We start from the raw sequence: 25441 nt of genomic DNA on the forward strand, positions 1-25441 counted from the left end.
TGTCCCCATTCTGCTTTACATTTAACATCAAATATGTGAGTGGGATATCAAGACATATTTATATACCTCTGGTGTCTAAATCATCTGCAATATGTCTGTCTTTTTCTGAGTTGTTTCAGATTAATATCAGGACTTTGTGAACTATTACATCCACCCAGAAATTTTCTCAGTAAGGACTTGTCAATTATATGCATGTGGGATCGCTCCGTGTGACATCTATTTTTGTTTTTTTTCCTGCCTATTTAGAATAGGTGAAAGTTTTTTGGTGTCATTAGAGCTGTACTCCACTAGGTGGCGCATTTAGGAGGTCTATATATATTTGGGTACTTATGTAGTATCTGGGCTGCCGATTTTGTGATTGTATGCCTTACCTTAAGGCATACAATCAGATGCGATGCGATGCGATTTTGCATAGGATTCAATGTTAAGAAGGTCCTGTTCATTTCCCCACTATCCAAGTGGGCATAGAGTTGATTTTATATAGCGTGACGAGCGCAGCGAGCCACCGAGCCCGAAGCGTGGCGAGCGGACGCATATTTCTTAAAATGTATTCTGTGTCCCCTCGCGGGGCTCGCTACGCTCGCCACGCTTCGGGCTCGGTGGCTCGCTATGCTCGCCACGCTTCGGGCTCGGTGGCTCGCTATGCTCGCCACAGGTTTATATCCAACTCCATGCCCACTTGGATAGTGGGGAAAGGAAAAGGACTCCTTTTTCCCATTGAATTCTATGTTAAAATGGACTCAGACCATTTTAACATTGAATCCTATGGGAAAATCTTGACCATCGCATCGCATACGATTTGGTCGCATGCGATGCGATCCGATTTCTAAATCGGACGCCCAGATACTACATAAGTACCTATATTTGTTTAGTGAGGGGAATATAATATATCAGGCAGTGAGGGGAGTATAATATAATATTTCAGGCAGTGATGGGAGTATAATATAATACATCAGGCAGTGAGGGGCGTATAATATAATATATCAGGCAGTGAGGGGCGTATAATATAATATATCAGGCAGTGAGGGGAGTATAATATAATATTTCAGGCAGTGATGGGAGTATAATATAATACATCAGGCAGTGAGGGGAGTATAATATAATATATCAGGCAGTGAGGGGCGTATAATATAATATATCAGGCAGTGAGGGGAGTATAATATAATATTTCAGGCAGTGATGGGAGTATAATATAATACATCAGGCAGTGAGGGGAGTATGATATAATATATCAGGCAGTGAGGGGCGTATAATATAATATATCAGGCAGTGAGGGGAGTATAATATAATATATCAGGCAGTGAGGGGAGTATAATATAATATTTCAGGCAGTGATGGGAGTATAATATAATACATCAGGCAGTGAGGGGAGTATAATATAATATATCAGGCAGTGAGGGGAGTATAATATAATATATAAGGCAGTGAGGGGAGTATAATATATCAGGCAGTGAGGGGCGTATAATATAATATATCAGGCAGTGAGGGGAGTATAATATATCAGGCAGTGAGGGGAGTATAATATAATATATCAGGCAGTGAGGGGAGTATAATATAATATATCAGGCAGTAAGAGGAGTATACTATAATATATCAGGCAGTAAGGGGAGTATAATATATCAGGCAGTGAGGGGTGTATAATATAATATATCAGGCAGTGAGGGGAGTATACTATATCAGGCAGTAAGGGGAGTATACTATAATATATCAGGCAGTAAGGGGAGTATAATATATCAGGCAGTGAGGAGAGTATAATATAATATATCAGGCAGTAAGGGGAGTATAGTATAATATATCCGGCAGTGAGGGGAGTATAATATATCAGGCAGTGAGTGGAGTATAATATAATATATCAGGCAGTGAGGGGAGTATAATATATCAGGCAGTGAGGGGAGTATAATATAATATATCAGGCAGTGAGGGGAGTATAATATAATATATCAGGCAGTGAGGGGAGTATAATATAATATATCAGGCAGTAAGAGGAGTATACTATAATATATCAGGCAGTAAGGGGAGTATAATATATCAGGCAGTGAGGGGTGTATAATATAATATATCAGGCAGTGAGGGGAGTATAATATAATATATCAGGCAGTAAGAGGAGTATACTATAATATATCAGGCAGTAAGGGGAGTATAATATATCAGGCAGTGAGGGGAGTATAATATAATATATCAGGCAGTGAGGGGAGTATAACATAATATATCAGGCAGTGAGGGGAGTATACTATATCAGGCAGTAAGGGGAGTATACTATAATATATCAGGCAGTGAGGGGAGTATAATATAATATATCAGGCAGTAAGGGGAGTATAATATATCAGGCAGTGAGGGGAGTATAATATAATATATCAGGCAGTGAGGGGAGTATAATATAATATATCAGGCAGTAAGGGGAGTATAGTATAATATATCAGGCAGTGAGGGGAGTATAATATATCAGGCAGTGAGGGGAGTATAATATAATATATCAGGCAGTGAGGGGAGTATAATATAATATATCAGGCAGTAAGGGGAGTATAGTATAATATATCAGGTAGTGAAGGGAGTATAATATATCAGGCAGTGAGGGGAGTATAATATAATATATCAGGCAGTGAGGGGAGTATAATATATCAGGCAGTAAGGGTAGTATAGTATAATATATCCGGCAGTGAGGGGAGTATAATATATCAGGCAGTGAGTGGAGTATAATATGCACACAGGCATCCATTCACCTCTTCTGCTGTCTGCATAGTACCGTAGACAGCAGTGGAGGCTGTACGCAGCCCCTGCCCATTCTCCGGACTGACATCAAGGCGCTGCGATCCGGAGGTTGGGGCTCCCTGATTGGAGGAAATGGGTCCCTGGGTCGGATGACCCGGGTTACCAGTGGCGTAACTATAGCTCCGCAGCCCCCGCGGTGGCGGGGAGGCGCAGAGAAAGTTTGGGGCGCCGGGGGTCTGCGGGGCTATAGTTGTCTGCCGGTACCTGCCTGCCGCGCCGTCACAGTCCCGTCTCTCCCAGCGCTGGCTCCTGCTTCTATAATGAAAACGGACACTTAGAAAATGGCAGTATGGGGGGCAGCCATTTTCTAAGAGTCACTTTTCATTATAGCAGCAGGAGCCAGCGCTGGGAGAGACGGGACCGTAACCGCAGATGCGGCTGGGCAGGTATGGGAATGGGGGGGGGGAGCCGAGGGGAGTGTGAGGGGGGAGGCGGCGGAAAACCCTGAACATTTGCCGTTTTTTTTTCCGCCCTTTTACACCAAGCTCCGGCCCGGACTGGAGCGGCAATCCGGGTTGCGGTTGTGGTCTAAAAGGGGTATAATATAATATATCAGGCAGGGAGTATACTATATACTATATCAGGCAGTTAGGGGAGTATACTATTTCAGGCAGTAAGGGGAGTATATAACATGATATGAGGCAGAGAGAGGGTATATGACAGGATGTAATGCAGGTGGGGTGTGTATGACAGTATATAATGCAGGTGGGGGGGTATATATCATGATATGAGGCAGAGAGGGGCGGGGGTATATAATATAAGTGATATAATACATGGATATGGCAGAAGCAGAGCTCGGTGTATGACAGACAGATGTCAGTTAGGCGCAGAAGGGGGCAGGGCCATTAACTCCGTTTCAGTCTCTCCCTACCTTCCCGCCAGGCACACGCTCCACCCCGTACGTGATGACGTAATACGTTAGGCGGCCTATCAGCCAATGGGAGCGTTGCGCTGGCGACGCCGTTGCTGAGTGAGGGAAACACGAATCGGCCGTGAGCGGCCACTACTACTATGCCCATCCGCGCCTACTGCACCATCTGCTCCGACTTCTTCGACAACCACCGGGACGTGGCGGCCATTCACTGCGGGCACACCTTCCACCACCACTGGTATATCTACATGCCTATCTATAAGCTGTATACACCCACTGTATGTACGGCGTCAAGATACACTGTATACCCCCCCCCCCCCCCCCCGTGTCCTGTATACCCTCACTGTACACTCCAACTGTATATACGCTCTCACTATACACTGTGTATACCAACCATGTCCTATATACCCTCAGTATACACTGTATAGTCTATTGGGGTCTTAATATTGCATAATGGAGCTGTTTTAATGCTATTTTGGCTTAAAGATGGCGAATTAAAGGGCTGTCATTCCATAGCAAGCAGCCGTCATTCCGGGGTATGGGTGAAAACCGGACCAGGACAAAACCGCCGGACCAGACATTAAACTCTGCATTTTGGAGCTTGTATCGTCCGGTCCGGGGGGTGTCCTGTCCGGGGGGGCTGCCTGTCACACCTGTCACCAGGGAGAGGAGGAGGGCTAGAATAAAGTCTCCCTGAATGGTCCGGGCATGTAGCAAAAACCAGACGGTCCGGACCAGTGTTCCCTCTAAGCTGTGCGCGCGCACACAACTCGCCAAGCATGCGCACAGACATTACAACAGAGCGCACAAAGCAGCAGTGGTCCCCTTTTTGCAGTTGTGGACTAAATTAATGTGTGTTTCACCCAATAACTACATTGTCTGCTGTGTTTTGAATGTTTAAATGTTTTGAATGTTTAATATCACGTTGTTTTCCAGTTATATATAGAAGTGACGCACAAAAATAAAAATTTCCTTCCAAAGTTGCACAGCCAAAATCTTTTGCCGCACACAGCCTTCGTAAAATTAGAGGGAACATTGGTCCGGACCACACGGGGAGGCTGTAATCTCCCCTCCCCCATGTCCCTGGTGATAGCTATCACAGGGACCCCCTCGGACAAGACACCCCCGGACCGGACCCTATAAGCTCTGGACTGCAGATTTTGATGTCCTGTCCGGCGGTCCGGAGTCTAGTCCGGTTTTTACATAGTCCCGTCATTCCGCATTACGTGACATGGTTATAAGAGTTGGGGTGTAGGTGGCCGTATATGGAAAGGGATGAGTGAATGCGCTAAGCGGATCATAGTAACATTGGGGTCTCAATATCGCAAAATGGAGCTGTTTTAATGCTGGTTTGGCTTAAAGATGGCGAATTAAAGGGCTGTATATAGCAAGCAGCCGTAATTCCGCATTATTCTGCATGTGTCATTGTCTTAGCAAGATGTGTACAAAATATATAGTTCATGTAGTAATCTCTTATATGTTTGGCTACATCTGTCACTCAAAGTGTGTCTGGAGATGTAACGCTGGGTGAAGCCTCTGACTCACATGACAGAGAACCAGCCCAGTGAGCCCACAGACAGTGCCAGACACCCTCTGCCTCTCCATGTTACACAGCAAAGACACAGCTACTCACCAGACACACCAGGTGAGCGCCCCATACCTCCCAACATGACCCTCTCCAGGAGGGACAGAATGCTCTGTTTGTGGACTTCCATCTTAATTTATGATTGTCATCACCTGTTTTAAACAGGGTAATTGATAAGAAAGGTGTTTAAGCACAGGTGATGGTAATTCATAAATTAAGAAGAAAGTCCAGAAACAGAGCAATGTGTCCCTCCTGGAGAGGGTCATGTTGGGTATGCACCTCCCCCCCCCCCCCCCCATTCACGGCATCCCCACGATTAAATGGCACATGCAAAACACTGACATGGCTATGGTCGACAATGAAAAAGGTTGACAAGATTTATTTTTCACTTTTTCAATGTTTTCAAATTCATTCTCATGTGTCGACATGGACACCAATGAAGTGCCACACTTATGTCAACATTTACATGTGTTGACCTTTCTGTGTTGATTTTTTCTTGTGGCGATTTGCGGCCCCCCCCCCCCCCCCGCGACCCCCCTCCCGTGATTTGCAGCACACACCCCGCGATTCGCGGCCCCACCCCGTGACACCCCCCCTCCTGCGATTCGCGGCACCCCGCGACCCCCCCCTCCCACGATTCGCGCCGGCCCCCCCTCCCGCGGTTCCCCACCCCTGACCCCCCCTCCTGTCATTGCGGCAACCCCCCGCCCCCGCGACCCACCCTCCCGCGATTCACTGCAACCCCCCGCGCCCCCCCTCCCACGTTTTCGCGGCACCCACACACCCCCCCCCCCCCCGTGACCCCCCCTCCCGCAATTCACGGCATCCACCCACGACCCCTCCTCCCGTGATTCGCGGACACCCCTCACCTCTATGAGGCTATGGTCGACAATGAAAAAGGTTGACATGAGTTTTTGAAGATTTATTTTTCGTTTTTTGAATGTTTTCATATTCATTCTCATGTGTCGACATGGACACCGATGAAGTGCCACACTTATGTCAACATTTACATGTGTTGAACTTTCTGTGTTGATTTGTTCTTGTAGCAATTTTTTTCCAGTGACAACTATGAACTATGTGCACGTCAACCTACACATCATCAACCAATTCTTTGTATAATATATAACACCTGTTCTGTTTTACTGTAGGTGTTTTAAGTCAGACCTTTTACTGCTACTATTACTGTTTATGTAAATGCATTCTAAATGACAGCAACATCCTACCATCCTTCTACAAGAATATATAACCAACTAGGTGATTCATCGCGCCCCGTGCCCCCCCCCCTCCCGCAATTCACGGACCCCCCGCGCACTCCCACGATTCGCAACCCCCCCCTCGCGCAATTCACGCCCCCTCCCACGCTTTGCGGACCCTCTCCCGCGATTCGCCGACACCTGCACCCCCCCCCCCCCCTCCCTTGATTCACGGCACCCCCCCGCGCCCCTCCCGCAATTCACGGCACCCCTAAGCCCCTCTTTAGTCCCCCGTATACTCACACACCCCTATCACTACCCAGCTTCCTGCTATCCTGAACCGTAACTTCCACCACTGGGGAGTCGCTGACGCTGTTTTGCCCACATGCCCCTATCATGCCTCATAGCCCAGCCTCCTGCTCTCATGCACCCGAACTCCCACCCAGTAGGAGGAGACACTGACTAAGGGCCACCATCCTGTACTCCTGTACTGCCACGCTGGACCCTCACCCACTGGCAGAAGCTGCACAGTATCTCCCACCCTCCTCTTTAGTCCCCCTTATGCCCACACACCCCTATCACTACCCAGCCTCCTGTTTTCCTGTGTCGTGACCTCCGAAAGTGGGGAGCCGCTGACTCAGAAACACCCTACTATACTATTGCACACACCCACACCTAAACAACATGCACACACAGCCCCCCCCCCCACACCCACAAATGTCACTGTACCATCCACACTATCAATGTACATCTTACTCTGTAACCGCTTTTTAATTAAACAAAACAATACACACCCCCTTCCACATCATATGCTCTCTATTTAACACATTTCACCTATAACTCAAGTTGCAATACAGGCATCTTTCATACAATTCTAACCATATTTCTCACAATACAAACGTTCACAAATGAAGGGGGAGCAGCCCCTTACAACGGTGTGAAGAGCGCCTGTAGGGCGCGATGAATCACCTAGTTTCTGAAATATTCATATAAATCTTCTCCCGTTATAGTCAATTGGCATTCCTTTTCAGCAGACCAGACTGTCATTCCTTTTAGTACATCCCCCTGTATACCCTCCACCCGCTGTATACTCCAACTGTATATACACCCCCACTATAGAAACATAGATACACTGTATAAACCCCCCCCCCCCCCCCGTGATTTCTTACCAAATCTCTCACTTTCTTAATCTCTCATCCTATTAAATCTCACCCACCGTATGTACCCTCCATGTCCTGTATCCCCTCACTATACACTGTATATACCCCCCGTGTCATGTATACACTTTCTGTATACTCCAACTGTATATAACCCCATGTCCTTTATACCCTCACTAGACACTGTATACTCCCACTGTATATACCCCCCCATGTCCTGTATACCCTCACTTTACACTGTATATACCCTTCACCTGCTGTATACTCCCATTGTATATACCACCTCGCTCTTTACTGTATATAGTGTTCATTCTAGCACCCGCCATCTTCGAAAACACATGCAGTACCACTTCCCTGCCTTGGGTGTCACTGTCTGCTGGGGTGTTTCTAGCACAGTTCTGGTTTGCATATCAGTACTGATATACAGACCACACTGTGCTAGAAGCACTACAGCAGCCAGCGGGGCCCAAGGCAGGGAAGCGGAACTGCATGGGTTTTCGAAGATGGCGGTGCTAGAATGAACACTGTGTATACACCCCATGTGTCTTGTATTCCCTCATTATACACTGTATACAACTACCCGACTGCTGAATACTCCCACTGTATATACCCCCCTGTGTACCCTCACTATACACTGTATATACCCCCCACCCCATGTCCTATATACCCTTACTATACACTGTATACAAGGCATTCCCAACCACGGTCCTCAAGGCACACTAACAGTACAGGTTTTGTAGATAACCTGCGCAGTAAAATCAAATAACACAATCATTCACACAACACGTACTGTTTAATGTTTGTCTAATTAAAATTGTGTGGTTTATAATTTCACCTGAACGGCTTTAACAATACAAAAATAAAAGGTATATTTTACGTATTCTTCTCTTTCTCTTTAAAGTGCGCCAATCCTTTTCTGTCTTTCTTTTTTGTAGATATCCAGGCTTGAGCACAGGTGACTTAATTAGTATCTGAGGGATTTTGATTAAACCATCTGTGCTGAAGCCTGGATATCACTAAAACCTGCACTGTTGGTCTTCCTTGAGGGAATGCCTGCTGTATACACTAAAGATGGGCAATAAGTGGCCCTCCAACTGTTGTAGAACTACACTTTGGCAAGATAGTTGCAGGGTGTGCGGCTGTATATCTCTGCTGTATGCTGTGTATGCCCCCTCCCCCCTTGTGTCCTGTATACCCTCATTATACACTGTATTCACCCACCTGACTGCTGTATACCGCAATCAGAGCGTTATACGAGGGGTGTGCACTTACTTACAAAGTAAACATTGCATTTTATCAAAGTGTCCCTGAGAGGAATATATAGTCTTTAAAAGGTTTAGTCCAAACAATCTTTCTCCCTGAAGTTCAATCCTACAATATTTCCAAATACAGCATAAACGGTTTTAAAAGAAGGTTGTCTGCAGCGCTGAAAGAATATATTTGAGGATCTGTAGGACTTATTCAGGATAAGAGTTCTCTCAAAACATGACTTTTGTATTTCAGAATAATGCAATCTCCACGACTTTCTTCTTTAAATATTTCAGTCTTTTTATTCCCATAAAAGAAAAACCAACATATGAAAATAATGAAAACTGGCAGAAAAAATAAAGATTGACATCAGAGTTACTTGTTAATAATAAAAAGTCTAATAGCTCATCGGACCTACTGGGGAAGTGTTTTTTAACCTTTTATCCACTGATGTTATGGTCTCCCTGTTGGCAGGGCCACTGCCACACAGGTAGTCCTCTTTTGGAAGCCCCACTGCGGTGTTCCCTCCGGCTGCGGGGTATAGGAGACAGGTTGTCTCCTATACCCCGCACATCCGGATGTTTATGTGCGGGGTATAGTGTTTATTGTATCTCACCATTGATGGTTACAAACCTTGTGTAAGATTGCTATCACTCTCACAACTTCCCTGTATGTAATAGCTGCACCTCACAGGCTATGACATGCAGCATTGCCTATACATGATTTATGTTGTCTTGTGGTTTTAAGTAATGTGTTACACAGGCCTTAGTGATAACTGGGAAAGCCTCTGCCCGACTGAAATTCTTCCTGTCTTTAGTCTACAGCAATGGTTCAGCTCTGCTCCAAGTCGCACCTGCCCACAGTGTCGTATCCAGGTAAGCACAACTACCTAACCAGCAGCACTGTGTGCTGGACTTACCGCTGCATTTGGCATCTGATGCTGCTGCTCTCATAGGAATCTATAATGGTTCAGTTTGTCACCTTGTCAATTGTTATATCAATATTGCAATGGTTTATTATACATTTGTAAGGTAACCCGAGTCACTGCCATCTGCTAACACGCTCTTTAAGCTGGTCCACACACCTCTAAAATCTCTGGTGCCCCTCTGTCCCATTTAGCCCTCTGACTAGGGTCTGTCCCATCTTCCTAGCAGTTGGGGTAGACCCATAGCCCGTTAGATAGATCTACATAACCTCTATCTATAGCTAGAACTATCCATATCAGTGTGGAGAGCTTCCTCGAGCATTGAGGTTATGCAGCTATGGCCAAAAGTCTTGAGAATAACACAAATTATAAATTTTCAAAGTCTGATTTCTCAGTTTTGATGATTATCTTGAGGACAAGGCTAAAGATTCCTCTGTCATGCTGATTGAGTTATAATAGAGGGGAGGCTTTAAAATGAGGGTGGTGCTTGAAATCATTGTTCTTCCTCTGTTAAACGTGGTCTCCTGCAAGGAAATTTGTGCAGTCATCATTGCTTTGCACAAAAAGGACTTCACAGGCAAGAATTGCACCTCAACCATTTATCAGATCATCAAGAACTTCAAGGAGAGAGGTTCAATAATTTTGAGGAAGGCTTCAGGGCCCCAAGAACATACAGCAAGTGCCATGACCATCTCCTAAAGTTGATTGAGCTGTGGGGTCAGGGCACCACCAGTGCAGAGCTTGCTCAAGGGTGGCAGTGCATCGGCATGCAATCTGAGGCAAAGACCTTTGGAGGATGGACTGGTGTCAAGAAGGGCAGCAAAGAAGCCACTTCTCTCCAGGAAAAAACATCAGGGACAGACTGATATTCTGCCAAAGGTACAGGAATTGGACTGCTGAGGACTGGGGTACAGTCATTTTATCTGTTGAGTCCCCATTCAGATTGTTTGGTGCATCTGGAAAACGCTTGTCCGGAGAAGGCCGTTCTACCACTGTAAGGCCAACAGTAAAGCATCCTGAGACCATTCATGTGTGGGATGGCTTCTTACCAAGTTAGTGAGCTCACTCACAATTTTGCGCTGTGTGTGGCGTGGAGACGCCGGATGATGAGACTCCAATCATATTGCTACTCCGTAAGAAAGAAGCCCTGCGGCAGCCTCTGTACCCCACCTGTGCTGACTACGTAGTGACCTATGTCCTGTTATACAGAGTCTGTCCCTTATTACTGTCCCCGGCGGATAGTCCTGCGGCCGCCTCTGTACCCCACCTGTGCTGACTACGTAGTGACCTATGTCCTGTTATACAGAGTCTGTCCCCGGCAGATATGTCCTGGTGGTGGTACAGTGTTGTGCGGCCGCCTCTGTACCCCACCTGTGCTGACTACGTAATGACCTATGTCCTGTTATACAGAGTCTGTCCCTTATTACTGTCCCCGGCGTACATGTCCTGGTGGTGGTACAGTGTTGTGCGGCCGCCTCTGTACCCCACCTGTGCTGACTACGTAATGACCTATGTCCTGTTATACAGAGTCTTTCCCTTATTACTGTCCCCGGCGTACATGTCCTGGTGGTGGTACAGTGTTGTGCGGCCGCCTCTGTACCCCACCTGTGCTGACTACTTAGTGACCAATGTCCTGGTATACAGAGTCTGTCCCTTATTACTTTCCCCGGTGGACATGTCCTGCGGCAGCCTCTGTACCCCACTTGTGCTGACTATATAGTGACCAATGTGCTCCTTCTTCTGCATTAGGTCAGTAACCGGCAGATAATCAATAAGCTTTTCTTTGACGTTGGGTTGGAGGAAGATGTAACGCTTGATGCAGAGTCCCTGAAGGTCGGTAATCCTGTATTTATATATTAATATACAATGTAGCATCCAGTTTGGCCTAAGCTGGGAAATGAGCAATTTGTACTGCTTAAGCAAATGATCTGATATCGGATTTCTTTCTTTTTTTTTCTCAAATTGAAGAATGAAGTGGACAGAGTAAAAGCCAATCTGCTCGCTAAAGGTGGGTTGTGTGACTGCATGTAATATTACATTACATACATATATATGTACTTGCTTCCTCTGCTGTGCAGCAGACCATATCTGCCACTTAACATGTAGTGTCCCCTGCAGGGTTAGGAGATCTGGACAGTGACTGCATCTTCCTTGTGTAGTGAGTGATCTCCCCCCCCCCCCCCCAGCTGCCTGGTGACCCGTTGTTGGCCAATCGCAGCCCTGTAGAATCTTATTGATAACATTACAAGACTGCAGTTGTGTGCATGGTCCAGCATCTCCTTCTGTAGCTAATGGAAGGTAGAGAACACAGAGTCCGTTCTTACCTTAATATACAATGGGCAGGTAAATAATATTGCATTTGGTGGTGGTTCCGGGTACCTGCATTACACAGCCAATGGGGCAGCACCGTTCTCACACTATAAACTGTGATACCATGATTAACCAAACAGTAAAAAAAATGGAAAAGTCCCAAGGCGCTATTAGTCCATGCAGCCTCAATTCCTAAAGGACCACTTCGTAATCCCCACTGCAGGTATTCCAGAACAAAATAGGGAATTGTAGGCGCTTGACTTGTGTGTCCGATGATGTGACATTTTCTCAGAATGAATGGGAAAAAACAGAATGTGTATCAGTGACATATACGTATTGAACGTGTTTAAAGGGATAGGATGTGTCCCAATGAAAAATATTGTACCAAAACTCACAATGTGGTGAGGTGCTTGACGTGTATAACGGTATCTTTTAGGGATAAACCACGAGTGAACAATAGAAGGTGTGTACCAATTAAAGTGAACAAGTGCGCCAGAGTGCGTACCGTACTCACTAATGAGATAGGAGTTTGTAAGCATATAAAGGTATCTTTACAGCTGTAAAGGTGCCCACACACTAGAAAGATCTGCGATCGTAAGATGTGCACATAAATTAGCCATGAAATCTTTTGCCCGTCCTGGACAAAAGATTTCAGGCAAGCGCACATCTTTACCGAAGATTTTTCTTAAGATCCCGTGTGCGTTCCTATGGATCTTTTGTTAAATCTTCTGATCTTTTGTGCAGCACGTAAGATCAGAAGATTCAGCTAAAGATCCACGGGAGCGCGCATCGGCCCGATATCGGACGATTTTCGACCGATTATCGGTAAACATCGGATGATATATCGGAAATCGGCCTAAAAATCGTTCTAGTGTGTGGGCACCTTAAAATCCAAGCCCAACAGACCGATATCAGAGTGGCCCCAACACTGCGTACCATACTCACTGCTGTTGCATGTGGGATAAACTCATAAAGGTATCTTTAGTGGAGCAGATCCCCTTGAACTCCACTCTCAGTAGATGGAAACGTGATGATCGCCAAAAACACAAAGGGAGGATCGGTCTCAATAAAATGATTTAATAAAACAGCCTGTAGTGTGGCCATAAAGCCACAATAACAGAATTAAAATAAAGAACAATAAACTCACTTAACTTCCGACATGTTTCGGTGGTCCCAGCCGCCTTTTTCAAGGATAGCAAGTGAGTGAAACTGACATTGTTTAAATCCAAGATGGAGGAACCATTTCCGGTTCACCATAATTGTAGTGAACGGGAGCTAATAACACCATATGTATAATATGCAGCCACAGTTACGGACAATTACTCTCTATGTTTAAGTTTCAAAGGGAGACAACCTTAAGGTCCACAGTGGTCACTATTCCCTATTTTGTTCTGTGATGCCATGATTGTTTGCCATGCTATTAAACAGGACGGGTAACTTCTATTGAGAGTGCAGCCTCTGTTATGGATCCACTTTACTTACTCCAGACACTCTAATGCGGGACACTGTCGCTTTCCTGACTCCTGCCCCCTCCCCTAACCTCTCATGTGTGGGACATTGTCTCTTCCCCTGATTCCGAGCCCCCCCCCCCCCCCCCCCGTGTGGGACCTTGCCACTTCCCTGACTCCTGCACGGAGTGTGGGACGCTGCCGCTTCCCTGACTCCGGGCCCCCCTCCCTCAGGTGCGGGACGCTGCCGCTTCCCTGACTCCGGGCCCCCCTCCCTCAGGTGCGGGACGCTGCCGACTCCGGGCCCCCCTTCACTTGAGCACACAGAATGGACATTGTACCGACTTGTTGGTCATGTTTGTGTTGTGGCTTACAGATAAGGAGAAGCGAGAATGTCAGAATTTAGTGGACTCACTGCGGGAGATGTTGGATGTCAGGAATGTCACCATAGAGTGTCTACAGAAGAAGGCAGAAGACCTGGAGATGCTGTGCTCATCACTGAGGGTACGTATGATGGGGCAGAGGACTGTGGCCTTACGCATTGAAGTCAGTGTCTTATATACATCTTCTATTGTTACTTGTTCTTAGAAACAAATGAAGTTCTTCGATCTGCAGCAGTCTGAGACTAAGTCTGCCAAGGAGGAGGCGCGCAGACTGCGGAATAAGCTGCGGTCGCTGGAGAGGTGAGTCTGATGGTGGTGTGTGAGGCATTGGGGGGGGGGTGGGGGGTGGGGGTGGTGTTGTGCCTTCCCTGCACGGCTGTAACCTGCTCTGTCTGTTGCAGCATTGAAGTACTCTTACAGTCGCAGCGGCCAGAGGTGGAGCTGATGATCAGGGACATGGGATCCGGAGCAGCAGCCGTAGAACAACTTGCCATATACTGCGTCTCGCTAAAGAAGTACGGTTTGCAGACTCCCAGCCTCTGGGAGCAGGCACATTAATGGCTTTGCTGGCATAATGAGTGCTGTATACAATCCAGTCATTACTGGTAATTCCATAGATACCCAGCAGCAGTGTAGCACTGTGTAATTACTGTGTGTGGGGAGCTAGTAACCGCTGCCCATTGATGGGTGGTAACTGCTGTGACTATTGTCTATGTCCATAACACTAGCAGCCGCTGTAAGCTTCATATCGCACATTACATCCAGACTGCCTAGTCCTTTCTCCTGGATCTGTCGCTCTAGTAATGCAATGTGAGGCATGAGCGGCGAGACTGTTACATACATTTATGGCCCCTCCATCACTGACCCCTGATGACACGCTCTAGTCTGACATGTCGTCCGCAGAGAAATCCTGGTTATTAGTGCAGGAATAAATACTCTGACCTCAGCTGGAACTAGGAGGGAAAGCAGCCGGTCCGAGTAATGAGATGCAAGTGATTTATCCATCTGTTGCTTCTCTGCACTTCAGGGAGTATGAGAATCTGAAGGATGTGCGGAAATCATCGGCGGAAATGACAGAGAAGCTGAAGAAAGAGCTGTTTTCTTCACAGAACAAGGTCTGTCCATGGGGACGGTGTCTGCTTATGGGGGTTGGGCCTGGTTCCACCGCCTACTTATGGCGACAGGGCCTGAATGCATGGTGCTGTCACTGTCTTTGCATCACTGCTTGGTGGCGTCACTTCCTCTGTGTGTATAAAGTGTGTGGCTGCATTCACTGTGCGTGTACCTGGTGCATGGCTGCATGTTGCTCTCACTTCCTGTGTGTGGCTGCATGGTGTAGTCACTTTCTGCACGTGTAGTTGGCTGCATGGTGGCTTCACTTCATGTGCGTGTGCATGGCTGCATGGTGGCCTCACTTCCTGTGGGTGGCTGCATGGTGTAGTCATTCCTGCACATGAAGTTGGTGCGTGGCTGCATGGTGGCGTCACTTCCTGCACGTGTAGTTGGTGCGTGGCTGCATGGTGGCGTCACTTATAGGAATAGGGATGTAATCACCTAGCACCAGAACCTAAGGGGTGGAGATATTTTCTATAGCTACCAAGCAGATTCTAGATATCCTTTTTTAGAAGGTGCTAGATAAAGAAGTACAATCTGATTGGTTGATAGGGGTAAGCCCACAGTTTAGTAAATATACAGCTCGGTCTCCCCTTTGTTACATCTAGGCCTTAGCATCTCTACTACTTGTACCTAACCACAGTCTCCTCTATCAGGGGCAGAAAGTGGAGGTGGAGTTGGTGAAGGTGAGGGAGGAGCTCAGCTCTGCGCAGAAGGAGCTGCAAAATGCTGACAGAGAAATCATGGTAAGCTACTGCCCCCATGTGGCCATTAAAGGGAACTGTTGTAGAAGATGACTTCTAACGGCTTAATTAGTCATGGTGGTGGGGCATTTAATTATCGCACATGCTGCTGAGGAGTGTCCTGCATACGTTTCCTTCAGCATTAACTCTTCATTATCTTGTGCAGAGCTTGAAGAAGAAAGTGGAGTTTTTGCAAAAGACCCTGAGCACCCCGACTGCCACCAATGAAGCCATCAGCCGCCTCATATTTGAAAGGTCTGTAAATAATGTTTCCAGCAGATATTATAGATGCCCATCCAGCGTGCCCACAGGCTTCCGGCCACTCCACACTGCAGAGCCTATCTAATGGGCAACTAGTAACAGTGCGGGCGGATATTGGGCCATACATACTCTGCGATTTCAGCCCCGTTTCTAAGCCATCTGTTTAGATTGCTTAGACATTAAGCACGGATCACTCCGTGTTTATGGCCCCCGGCGACAGGACTGCTCATCGCTATCACCTGACTAGATTTATACAGGGCAGCCGAGAGGAATGCCGGGCCCCGGTAACATTTTGGGGGCGTGGCCTAAGTGTGGGCACCTCCTGCACTTAGGCCACGCCCCCAAAATGTTTAGAGGAGGATGAAAGATAACTCTAAAAACTGTAATCTCAGCAGCAGCACACACCTACAGCATGTGCTGTTCTGAAAGCAGGCTCAGCATGACCTCTCAGTGAGACACTCATGCTGAGCTTGCTATCAGCACAGCACATGCTGTAGAAGTGTGTGCTGCTGTTGCTACCCGGTAGGGAGGGGTCAGACCAGGGCCCCTGCGGGGCCCCTCCAGCAAGCCTGGGCCCGGGTAATTAGTACCTGCTCCCCCCCCCCCCCCCCCCCCTTCTCGGCTGCCCTGCATTTATACCCCCTGCATAGTCAGTAGTCAGTGTTCTCCCGATAGGCTGTGGCTCAGCCTATGTTCTCAGATGGCTCAGCACACATAACTGCCTGTGTGCTGAGCGATATGTGCGATCACCCTGTGTGTATGGGGCATATCACCCGGGCTCCTGATTTTCCGCTCACCTCGTTTGCCAATATGCTAATGAACATTCAAAAATTAAGTAACGAATTACCAACTGGAAAATGTTAAACCCAAGCAGCTTGCAAAGAAACAAAATCTCCTGGAGCGATGTAACACATTATTATTATTATTATTATTATTATTATTATTATTATTATTATCAGTATGACATTATAAGGAGTTGAATACTTTGGCAAGCGGCTGTAGACTCTATAACTGCTTGTTCCATGTCCGATGTGCAGTAAAATGAATTACACTGATATTAATCACTTACTGCGGCATCATGCAGTGTACACAAAGGAGTAACACAACAGCAAGGCGCGACATGCAGGAGACCAGGATCCTGACTGTAATCGTGTTTTTCTCTCAGCCCAGCTCCTATCGGACTGCAGAGGCCAAGACTCCGTCCTCCGGTCATAGGGGATGACATCAACCTCGACCTCACCTTTGACATTGACACGCCTGAACCCAACACACAGAAACCAATCGTCGCTCCCTTTAAAAGGTTAAAGATGGAGAACAACCAGTAAGATACAATTTTTTTTTTTTTTTTTTTATATTGATCAAGTAATGGAGTTAGACATACAGTAGTTACAGGTACACCACCGATAACCCATCACCCTTGGTTTCAGCACTGTGCTGGATTATCCAGTCTGCCAGATTATTGATGGTACATTCCAACAGGAGTGCTCCTGCAATTTCCTCTTGGAACCTGATATGTCCAGATTAAAAGAGGCTTCAGACCTCCAGGTACCGGATAATCCGTGGTGCACCTGTATTACCAAAGCAGTCATCATAGCTATTCTCAGTGTCTGTATCCGCAATTCCCATACACTACTAGAACACTATTGACAGTCACGGAGTGCAGATGTGCTGCGTTAGGGTCTGTCAGGCTGGGAACGCACCTGTACAGTCATCTGTATAGGGACGTAACACTGGTTTGTTTCTTAAGTGACTTCTCTGTTTTGTCTCCGCAGATCTCCCCTGAGCCGCCATACTACAAATCCCCTGCAGGAGTATAAGGGGGGCACAGTAAGTGGGGGGGTTGTTTTCCAGTGATAGTATATAACCTGTATATCTCTCCTACGGTGTGGGGTTATGTAAGGGGAGAGGTTGCCCCTGTGGGGTTATGTAAGGGGAGAGGTTGCCCCTGTGGGGTTCTCCCTCCTCATGCTTCTTCCTGACCACTAGAAGGGAATGTCCCGGGAGGTGATGCACTGACCCGTAATACTGTGATTATAATGTCTTCCGTTCTATCTCAGAGCCTTCAGATAAACGCAGACGAGGACAATCTCACATTGCCGTCATTTATAAAGAACTCGCTGGTGCGTAAGAGGCCGGTAGGCAGCATGCTGGGCTCATTTCACAACACGGGAGTGGTGAGTATCTGTACGGGCATTGCCCGGGCTCTAGCATCTGGGGAATATTTGTGGTTCTACTATGGGCTCCCCCAGGCTGTCTGCCAGCGTCAGCTCTGCATACACAGACATGGTCATAATGGGCCTTATTCAGATCTGATCGCAGTACAAATTTGTTTGGAAAATTGGCAAAACCATGTGCACTGCAGGTGGGGCAGATGTAACCTGTGTAGCGAGAGTTAGATTTGGGTGGGGTGTGCTGAAACTGAAATCTATATTGTAGTGTAAAAATAATGCAGTCAGTATTTACCCTGCGCAGAAACAAAATAACTCACACAAATCTAACTCTCTCTGCACATGTTACATCTGCACCACCTGCAGTGCAGCATTGTTTTGCCCATTTTCCAAACAAATTTGTACTGCGATCAGATCTGAATAAGGCCCAATGTCCGTTCAGTGATTTACAGGTTTCATGGCTGATTGATTTATTTATTTACAGTTACTTATATAGCACAGCATATTCCGTTGTAAATGTACTATTGGAAACCGTGATAAAACGAACTGGGTAGAAACAGACAGGTTTACCCAGCCACAAAACCTGTGTAAATCATAGGTGCCCCCCCCCCCCTCCTTCCTGGCTGTGTGTGGCTGATGCCCCCCCTTCCCCAGCGACGACTGTGTGTGGGTGGCGACCCCCCACCTTGGCTCAGCTAAAGGCAGTGTGTGGCTGGTCTCAAACACCCCCCCCCCCCCTGGCTCAGGTGATGGCCATGTGCGGCCATGTGCAGCTAGTGCTCCCCTTCCCTGGCTCAGGTGCAGGCTGTGTGTGTGGTTGGTGCCCTCTTGGCTCAGGTGATGGCTGTGTCTAGCTGGTGCGCCCCCCCCCCCCCCCTGCCTCAGGTGTAGGGCATGTGTGACTGATGCCCCCCCGGCTCAGGTGATTGCCGTGTGTGGCTGGTGCTCTTTCAGACTGTGCAGAGCGATGACTGTAATGTGATGGAGAATAGGCCTCTTGGCTTTGTGTTGCTGTATTGGTTTTCCTTTTTTATGTCGCACACAAATGTCCTGTTTTCCCTTATTAGGTGAGAACTGGATTTGATGGTCTGGGTGGACGGACAAAGTTTATCCAGCCTGTATCCTTTGCTTTGTGCTGCTGACTTTGGTAAAATGTCTCCACATGTAGAGAAATCACTATGGTAACCCCAAATAATGGATTAATGACTGAGCCCTTGTTGGTGTATACGTCATCTCTACTTCACCTGTAGCTGCCATTCATCCCTGTATTGCACCAATCAGCCACTTACTGGCGCCTCCCCTCCAAGCTGGGCAGGAGACAATGGTGACCCTGAATGTGAGGAGACCCAGGTTATAACCATATCCATCTGTGCCACTCCTGTACAGAACCAGGCACTGGGCTCACAGGGTGCAGATGGACAATGGGAGGACAGCCTGCAGGCATCATCCTGGAGGTTCCTGCAAGACAGGCCCTGGGTATAGATGGTGGTCCTTAGTGCTGGAGTGATAGACAGTAGCCCCCGACCTATGTTCTTTTGCACACACCATACATAATATACATGACCAATAGCATTGCTACACACATGTTATAGGTATGTATAATGTAGACCTGGGGATTGTCTTCTATCAGCATCCACAGTTCTATGGTCAAGCTGGCCTTCATCCTACAGTAATCCCGCAGTACCTGCCCCAGGTGTTGCCCATCCGGCCCTAGCACCATCTTGGGTTAGTCAGAGTGGGAACCGGTTCTGTGGCCGCTGTGCAATCTGTCACTTATTGTGCCTCAACCTGATACTGACCATGAATGAGGAGATGTCTGACTAGATGTACTGAGCCTGTGCTGGGCATTACGGTTGTAGATTCCCCCCCTTGCTTCCCTTCTGTTCCATGGGGCACTTTGCCTTCATGCTGGCATCCGGTGAATTCCTTAGCGCTAACTCCAGAGCAGTCCTGCAGACATCCGCCCCCTGCCGCCTAAGCTGAAAAGAAAGAAGGTGTCCAGACCTCCAGCTCCCTCCAGCACCAACCAGCCAAGACTAGAAGACTTTCTAAAGTGATCTACCGTGGCGTCAGCTTTGGTTGGGACTGTACGATCCTGATCTGCCAGGAATTGCTGTAGTATATTTATCTGAGCCTCATCGCTATTCTACTGCCACAATGTCTATGAAGACTGAATCTTCTACAGTGACTTGTAAGGAATATCTCAGCAGGACCATACCAGAGAGGACATCCCAGCACCAGCCCACGCATGATACCTAATGCAGGGCTAATGACGGCTGCTATGTTCTCGGTTCTTTCAGAGAATCTTATTTTCCACTTTTTTATTTTCTTGCTGTAGTTTATGAATATGCTGCACAACAAACTATAATTAGGCAGGGAACATTTTAGGACCTGATGATGAATTGAGTTTTATTGTGAGACGTCTGTGTTGTCCCAGGAGGATTGTATAGAGATTTGTGTTCTGTCTGTGGTCCTGTCTTCTGTGTAAATAAATGTCTATATTATTGTAAATGTAAGATCTGGTACAATCCCATCTATGCCGATGTTCTCAATCTAGTACCACAGCCTTGCTCTGGGCTACAGGGGACTCCCTGATCTCATGTCCTCAGCTCAGAGGTTTCCAAACTTTGCCATTACAGACTAGGTTTCAAGACTGTAATGATTGAGTTTGGGTAAGTGTTTGCATTCGTTGACTTTACTAACTTATTTGAGGTCCACAGGAGTTACATTGGGGTGTGTATTTTAGGTTGTCCGGAGCACTAACAATTACATTTTTAGTCCCAGGATGCTCCAGTCCACCTCAGGCACTTAGGGGCAGATGTATTAAGCCTTAACAAGAGATAAATGCAAGGGTGATAAGGAGAGATAAACGTCCAGCCAATCACCTGCCAACTGTCATGTTACAGCCTGTGTTTGAAAAAAGTCAGTAAGGAGCTGATTGGCTGGACGTTTATCTCTCTTTATCACCCTTGCATTTATCTCTTGTTAAGGCTTAATACATCTGCCCCTATGTTTTGTAACTAAGCCCAAGGCAGGAGCCAGAAGTGGAGAAGGAAGACAGAATTACTGAAGAACACATTCACACGCAGGAAATGTACAACTGAGAATAAGTGAACCCAAAAGGCCAGGTACGTTCAGGGTAGGCGGCATGTGGACCTTGAGGAAAAGGAGTTAACCATGGTAAGTCTACATAACTCCGTATTTCCTCTGCAGAGTTTACAGTGTCCCACAGGAGTCACATTAGGGATGTCTCAAAGCCATTATTTAAGGGAGGGAATGCTCTTGAGCAGAGATGAGAACTCTGCACCTAAAGGACGAATCCTGTATAGCAAAGGCATTAAACTGCAGAAAGGTATTGATAGATGTCCAAGCGGCAGCTTTGCAGAGGTGTTCTGCCCATGAAGTCCTTACTGACTGTGTAGAGAAATGGAATCTGGAACTGGGAGATTCACTCTTGTATGAGTTTAGGAGATCGTCATTCAAAGCCAGCCAGCTGGCCATCCACACTCATGAAGGACATCTAAGGAATCTGTACGTCTAATAGACATACTGCGGTCCACATGAATTGAGGTACCCATACCACATTCAAGGTGGCTTCCCCTGAGGGTGACGCTAGATGATGGGAACCCCAATCTCCTCCTTTTAATTCAACTTCCTGCCAAAGTCCCCCCCCCCCCCCTAAGTCTGGTGTCCATGGCGAGGAGAACCCAGTTCAAAATCCAGAGCGGGGAACACTCGTTGAGTCGACAGCCATAACCACCACAGGAGGGACACTCAAACAACTGGTGGAAGAACCATTGTTTAAATTTTTAATTGTGATGATGTCCAATAGTATGAGGCGCTGTTAAGGTCAAGAAGTGCACTGTGCATATTCGAACATATCTAAGGTCAATACCATGGACCTTAGTACCTGCTTGGACAAGTAAATCAACATGTGCTAATAGTGCAACACCCAAATCCCCTGTTGAAAATTTGCAACCTAGGCCAGGGGCAGAAAGATTCTCTGTACGCTGGTATCCAACAATACTCTGCAAGGCAACATACACTCAGAGGGATGCAGGAATTTTTTTTGATACTTGTGTAGTTTTATGGCGGTACCTTCCGTTACGCAGTCAGCATAACCCAACGGCAGACCTGCGTCGTGTCACCGTACTGTCCTTGGCAAGCCTAGTGAGCGCCTCTCACGCAGCGCCGGTAACCACCAGATTCCTTGCACTGGTGGATGCCGGCAGAGACCTGATTATGTGGGCGCCGACAGAGAGGGTCTCATACGCTTGTGCATCTCAGTAAATCTTGCGGCAGGGGACGGCAACCCTGCTTGTGTCCGCTTTAGGGAGACGGACAGGGTTAGGGGTTCGGTCACTTGTGCATCTCGTGCACAAAAGGGAGGTGTGGTGCGCAAGTGCGTCTCATGCACATTAAAGGACACATTTGCCAGTGCTCCATGTTACATAATGGAAAATACCTCCATTTTAAACCCCCACTATACATGCCAGCCTGAAGCGTGGTGAGCGCATGCGGTACGCATCCTTCCGACCTGTTCATACCCCCACTATCCACGTCGGCGGGGAGTTGACTTTATAAAGTGTGGCGAGTGCAGCGTGCCCTGCAAGACGACGCATGAAACGAGCCTGTGGTGTGCGGACGCGTATTACGCGTTCCCTCACGGGGCTCGCCACACTTTATAAAATCTACTCCACACCAATGTGGATAGTGGGGGGGGTGAACAGGTCAGAAAGACGCGTACCGCGTCAGCTCGCCACGCTTCAGGCTGGCGTGGATAGTGGGGGGTGTTTTAGAAACATTCACACCTATCATGTCATCCATCTGAAACAATAATGACGTGTGAACTGTCAACTGGATTTTACTGACATAAAGAATAAATAAGAAAAATAATTAAATAATACTGTAGAACAAGTCCCAGAGAGGTGTAAAACACTTATTCCTCAGACACAGCAGCCCCTCCAGATGCAGCTTATGTCGATGCAGTTGTGTCATCCTCCGCATCGGCTGCTTTGTCTGCAGTTGGGACAAGAGTCTGTGCATATAATATGCACAGGAAATCGGCATCTGCCCCTAGGGCTTTGTGCCTTATGAATTCCTGCAAGTATAAGTCCAGGTACTGGCTGTGCCCCTCTGCCTCTTATTCCTCCACTTGCAGGAGCCCCACAGCCTCTCGATATTCTGGCTATGGACCCCAGGGTCCATGAAGTTGTACCGGTGGTTGATGTGCATGTGGTGGTAACCCGCCTGCTCCAATTCTTGCGTTTTGTACGCATGCCAAAAGTCTGAGAAGATGGTGGTACCTGGCTTGATGTGTGTCTGGATGGCAGAGTCCTGGCGTCACAGCTGGCCACTGGTGTGATGAAGCATTCACCGGTCTCACGCGATATCCCACGAAGAGCCACTGCTGTGGTAGGACGCGTCCAACGTGGCTCTTACATTGGACGAAAAGACTTTAGTCCAACTCAACGATTTTGCCAGGTCCACCAATCCGGTGTTGGGGCTGGGACATCAGATTGAGGGTAGTAGTAGTATGTTTATTTATAAGGTGCCGCAAAGTGTCCGCAGCGCCGTACATAGCAAACAAAAAACAAATTACAAGGTAACGTACAGGGTGTGTTGAAAAATACAGTATGAATAGGGGTATAGCTGGTAGAACTAAAATCAGCATCAGTTCAGAAGTAGATGTCAAAATTGTCCAGGAGACTGAAGATGAAGTAGAGGAAGGGAAGAACAGGACAGGAGCACAAGTGAGGTAAAGAGGTAGGGTGAGTACGTGAGGAAGGAGGACTCTACTCATTAGAGTTAGCATACTAAAAATAGGGGTGGACATACGAAAAACAATAGGATAAGTAGGAACGGAGGCAGGATAGGAGGATCAAAAGAGGTTAGTAGGAGGGATAGGCTAGTCGAAAAAAGTGGGTTTTGAGGGAGGGCTTGAAGGAGGTAAGGGAATCAGAAAGCTTGATGGGTGGCGGGAGGTTGTTCCAGTGCAGGGGGGCAGCGCGAGAGAAGTCTTGGACACGGGAGTGGGAGGAGGTGAGAGGTCAGTCGGCGGTCAGCGATGGAGCGAAGAGGACGGGAGGGAGTGTGGATAGAGATCAGTGAAGAGAGGTAAGGAGCGGTGGAGGAGGAGAGAGCCTTGTAGGTGGTGGTGAGGAGTTTAAAGAGAACTTGGAAAGGAATGGGGAGCCAGTGAAGAGATAGACAGAGGGGGGAGGTAGAGCGGCGGGAGAGGAAGATGAGCCTAGCAGCAGCGTTAAGAATGGATTGGAGAGGTGAGAGGTAGCCCAGAGAGAAGGATGTTGCAGTAGTCAAGGCGGGAGATGACAAGAGAATGAATGAGAATTTTGGTCGCGTCAGTGGAGAGGAATGGTCTGATGCGTGAGATGTTGCGTAGGTGAAAGCGGCAAGACTGAGAGAGCACGAATGTGGGGGGTGAAAGAGAGGGAGGAGTCAATGGTGATACCGAGGCAGCGCGTTTGGTCGATGGAGGTGATCTCGGTTTCACCAATGCTGATAGAGATAGTGGGAGAAGAGGGGATGTTCGGGGGATGGAAGATTAGAAGTTCGGTTTTAGCCATGTTTAGTTTCAGGAAGCGTTGGGTCATCCAGGCTGAGATGGCCATGAGGCATTCGGAGACCTTGGACAGGAGTGATGTGGATAGGTCGGGGGAGGAGAGATAGATTAGGGTATCATCAGCATAAAGGTGGTAATGAAAACCATAGGAGCTGATGAGGGTGCCCAGAGAGGTGGTGTAGAGGAAGAAGAGGAGAGGGCCAAGGACTGACCCTTGGGGAACACCGAATGGCTGTGGGTTAGTAGGAGAGGAGGAGCTCGGAGTGGATACGGAGAAGGAGCGATCGGAGAGGCATGAGGTGAACCAGGAGAAGACCGTGCCAGTGATGCCAAAGGAGCGGAGGGTGTTGAGCAGGAGAGGGTGGTCAACAGTGTCAAAGGCAGCCGACAGATCAAGCTGGATGAGGATAGAGAAGAGGCCTTTGGATTTAGCCGATAGTAGATCGTTAGTGACTTTGGTCAGGGCAGTTTCAGTGGAATGTAAAGGGCGGAACCCAGATTGGAGGGGGTCTAGAATGGAGTTAGCAGTAAGGTGGCTTAGGAGACGATTATAGGTCAGACGTTCTAGGAGTTTGGAGGCAAAGGGGAGGAGGGAGATGGGCCTGTAGTTGAATAGAGAGTTGGGGGTCCAGATTTTTTTTTTTTTTGAGAATTGGGGAGACAAGAGCGTGTTTGAAGGAGGAA

At 47.5% G+C, this 25441-nt stretch overlaps 1 protein-coding gene across 1 annotated transcript; it reads left to right on the top strand.

The window, feature by feature from the left end:
• The first annotated feature begins 3663 nt into the window (after window positions 1-3663).
• TRAIP (TRAF interacting protein) lies at window positions 3664-20690 on the top strand. The gene is made up of 15 exons (XM_083155856.1): window positions 3664-3878; window positions 9641-9698; window positions 11498-11581; window positions 11717-11756; window positions 13883-14010; window positions 14095-14189; window positions 14291-14404; window positions 14917-15004; window positions 15659-15748; window positions 15912-16000; window positions 17172-17327; window positions 17779-17833; window positions 18064-18180; window positions 19242-19292; window positions 20118-20690. Exons 1-15 carry the CDS (start codon window positions 3781-3783, stop codon window positions 20229-20231), a joined length of 1377 nt encoding a protein of 458 aa, XP_083011982.1. The 5' UTR covers window positions 3664-3780; the 3' UTR covers window positions 20232-20690.
• The last annotated feature ends 4751 nt before the right edge of the window (window positions 20691-25441 follow it).

This window comes from Crinia signifera, chromosome 8 (genome assembly GCF_055691185.1).
Source record: "Crinia signifera chromosome 8, ASM5569118v1, whole genome shotgun sequence".
NCBI classification, from domain to species: Eukaryota; Metazoa; Chordata; class Amphibia; order Anura; family Myobatrachidae; genus Crinia; species Crinia signifera.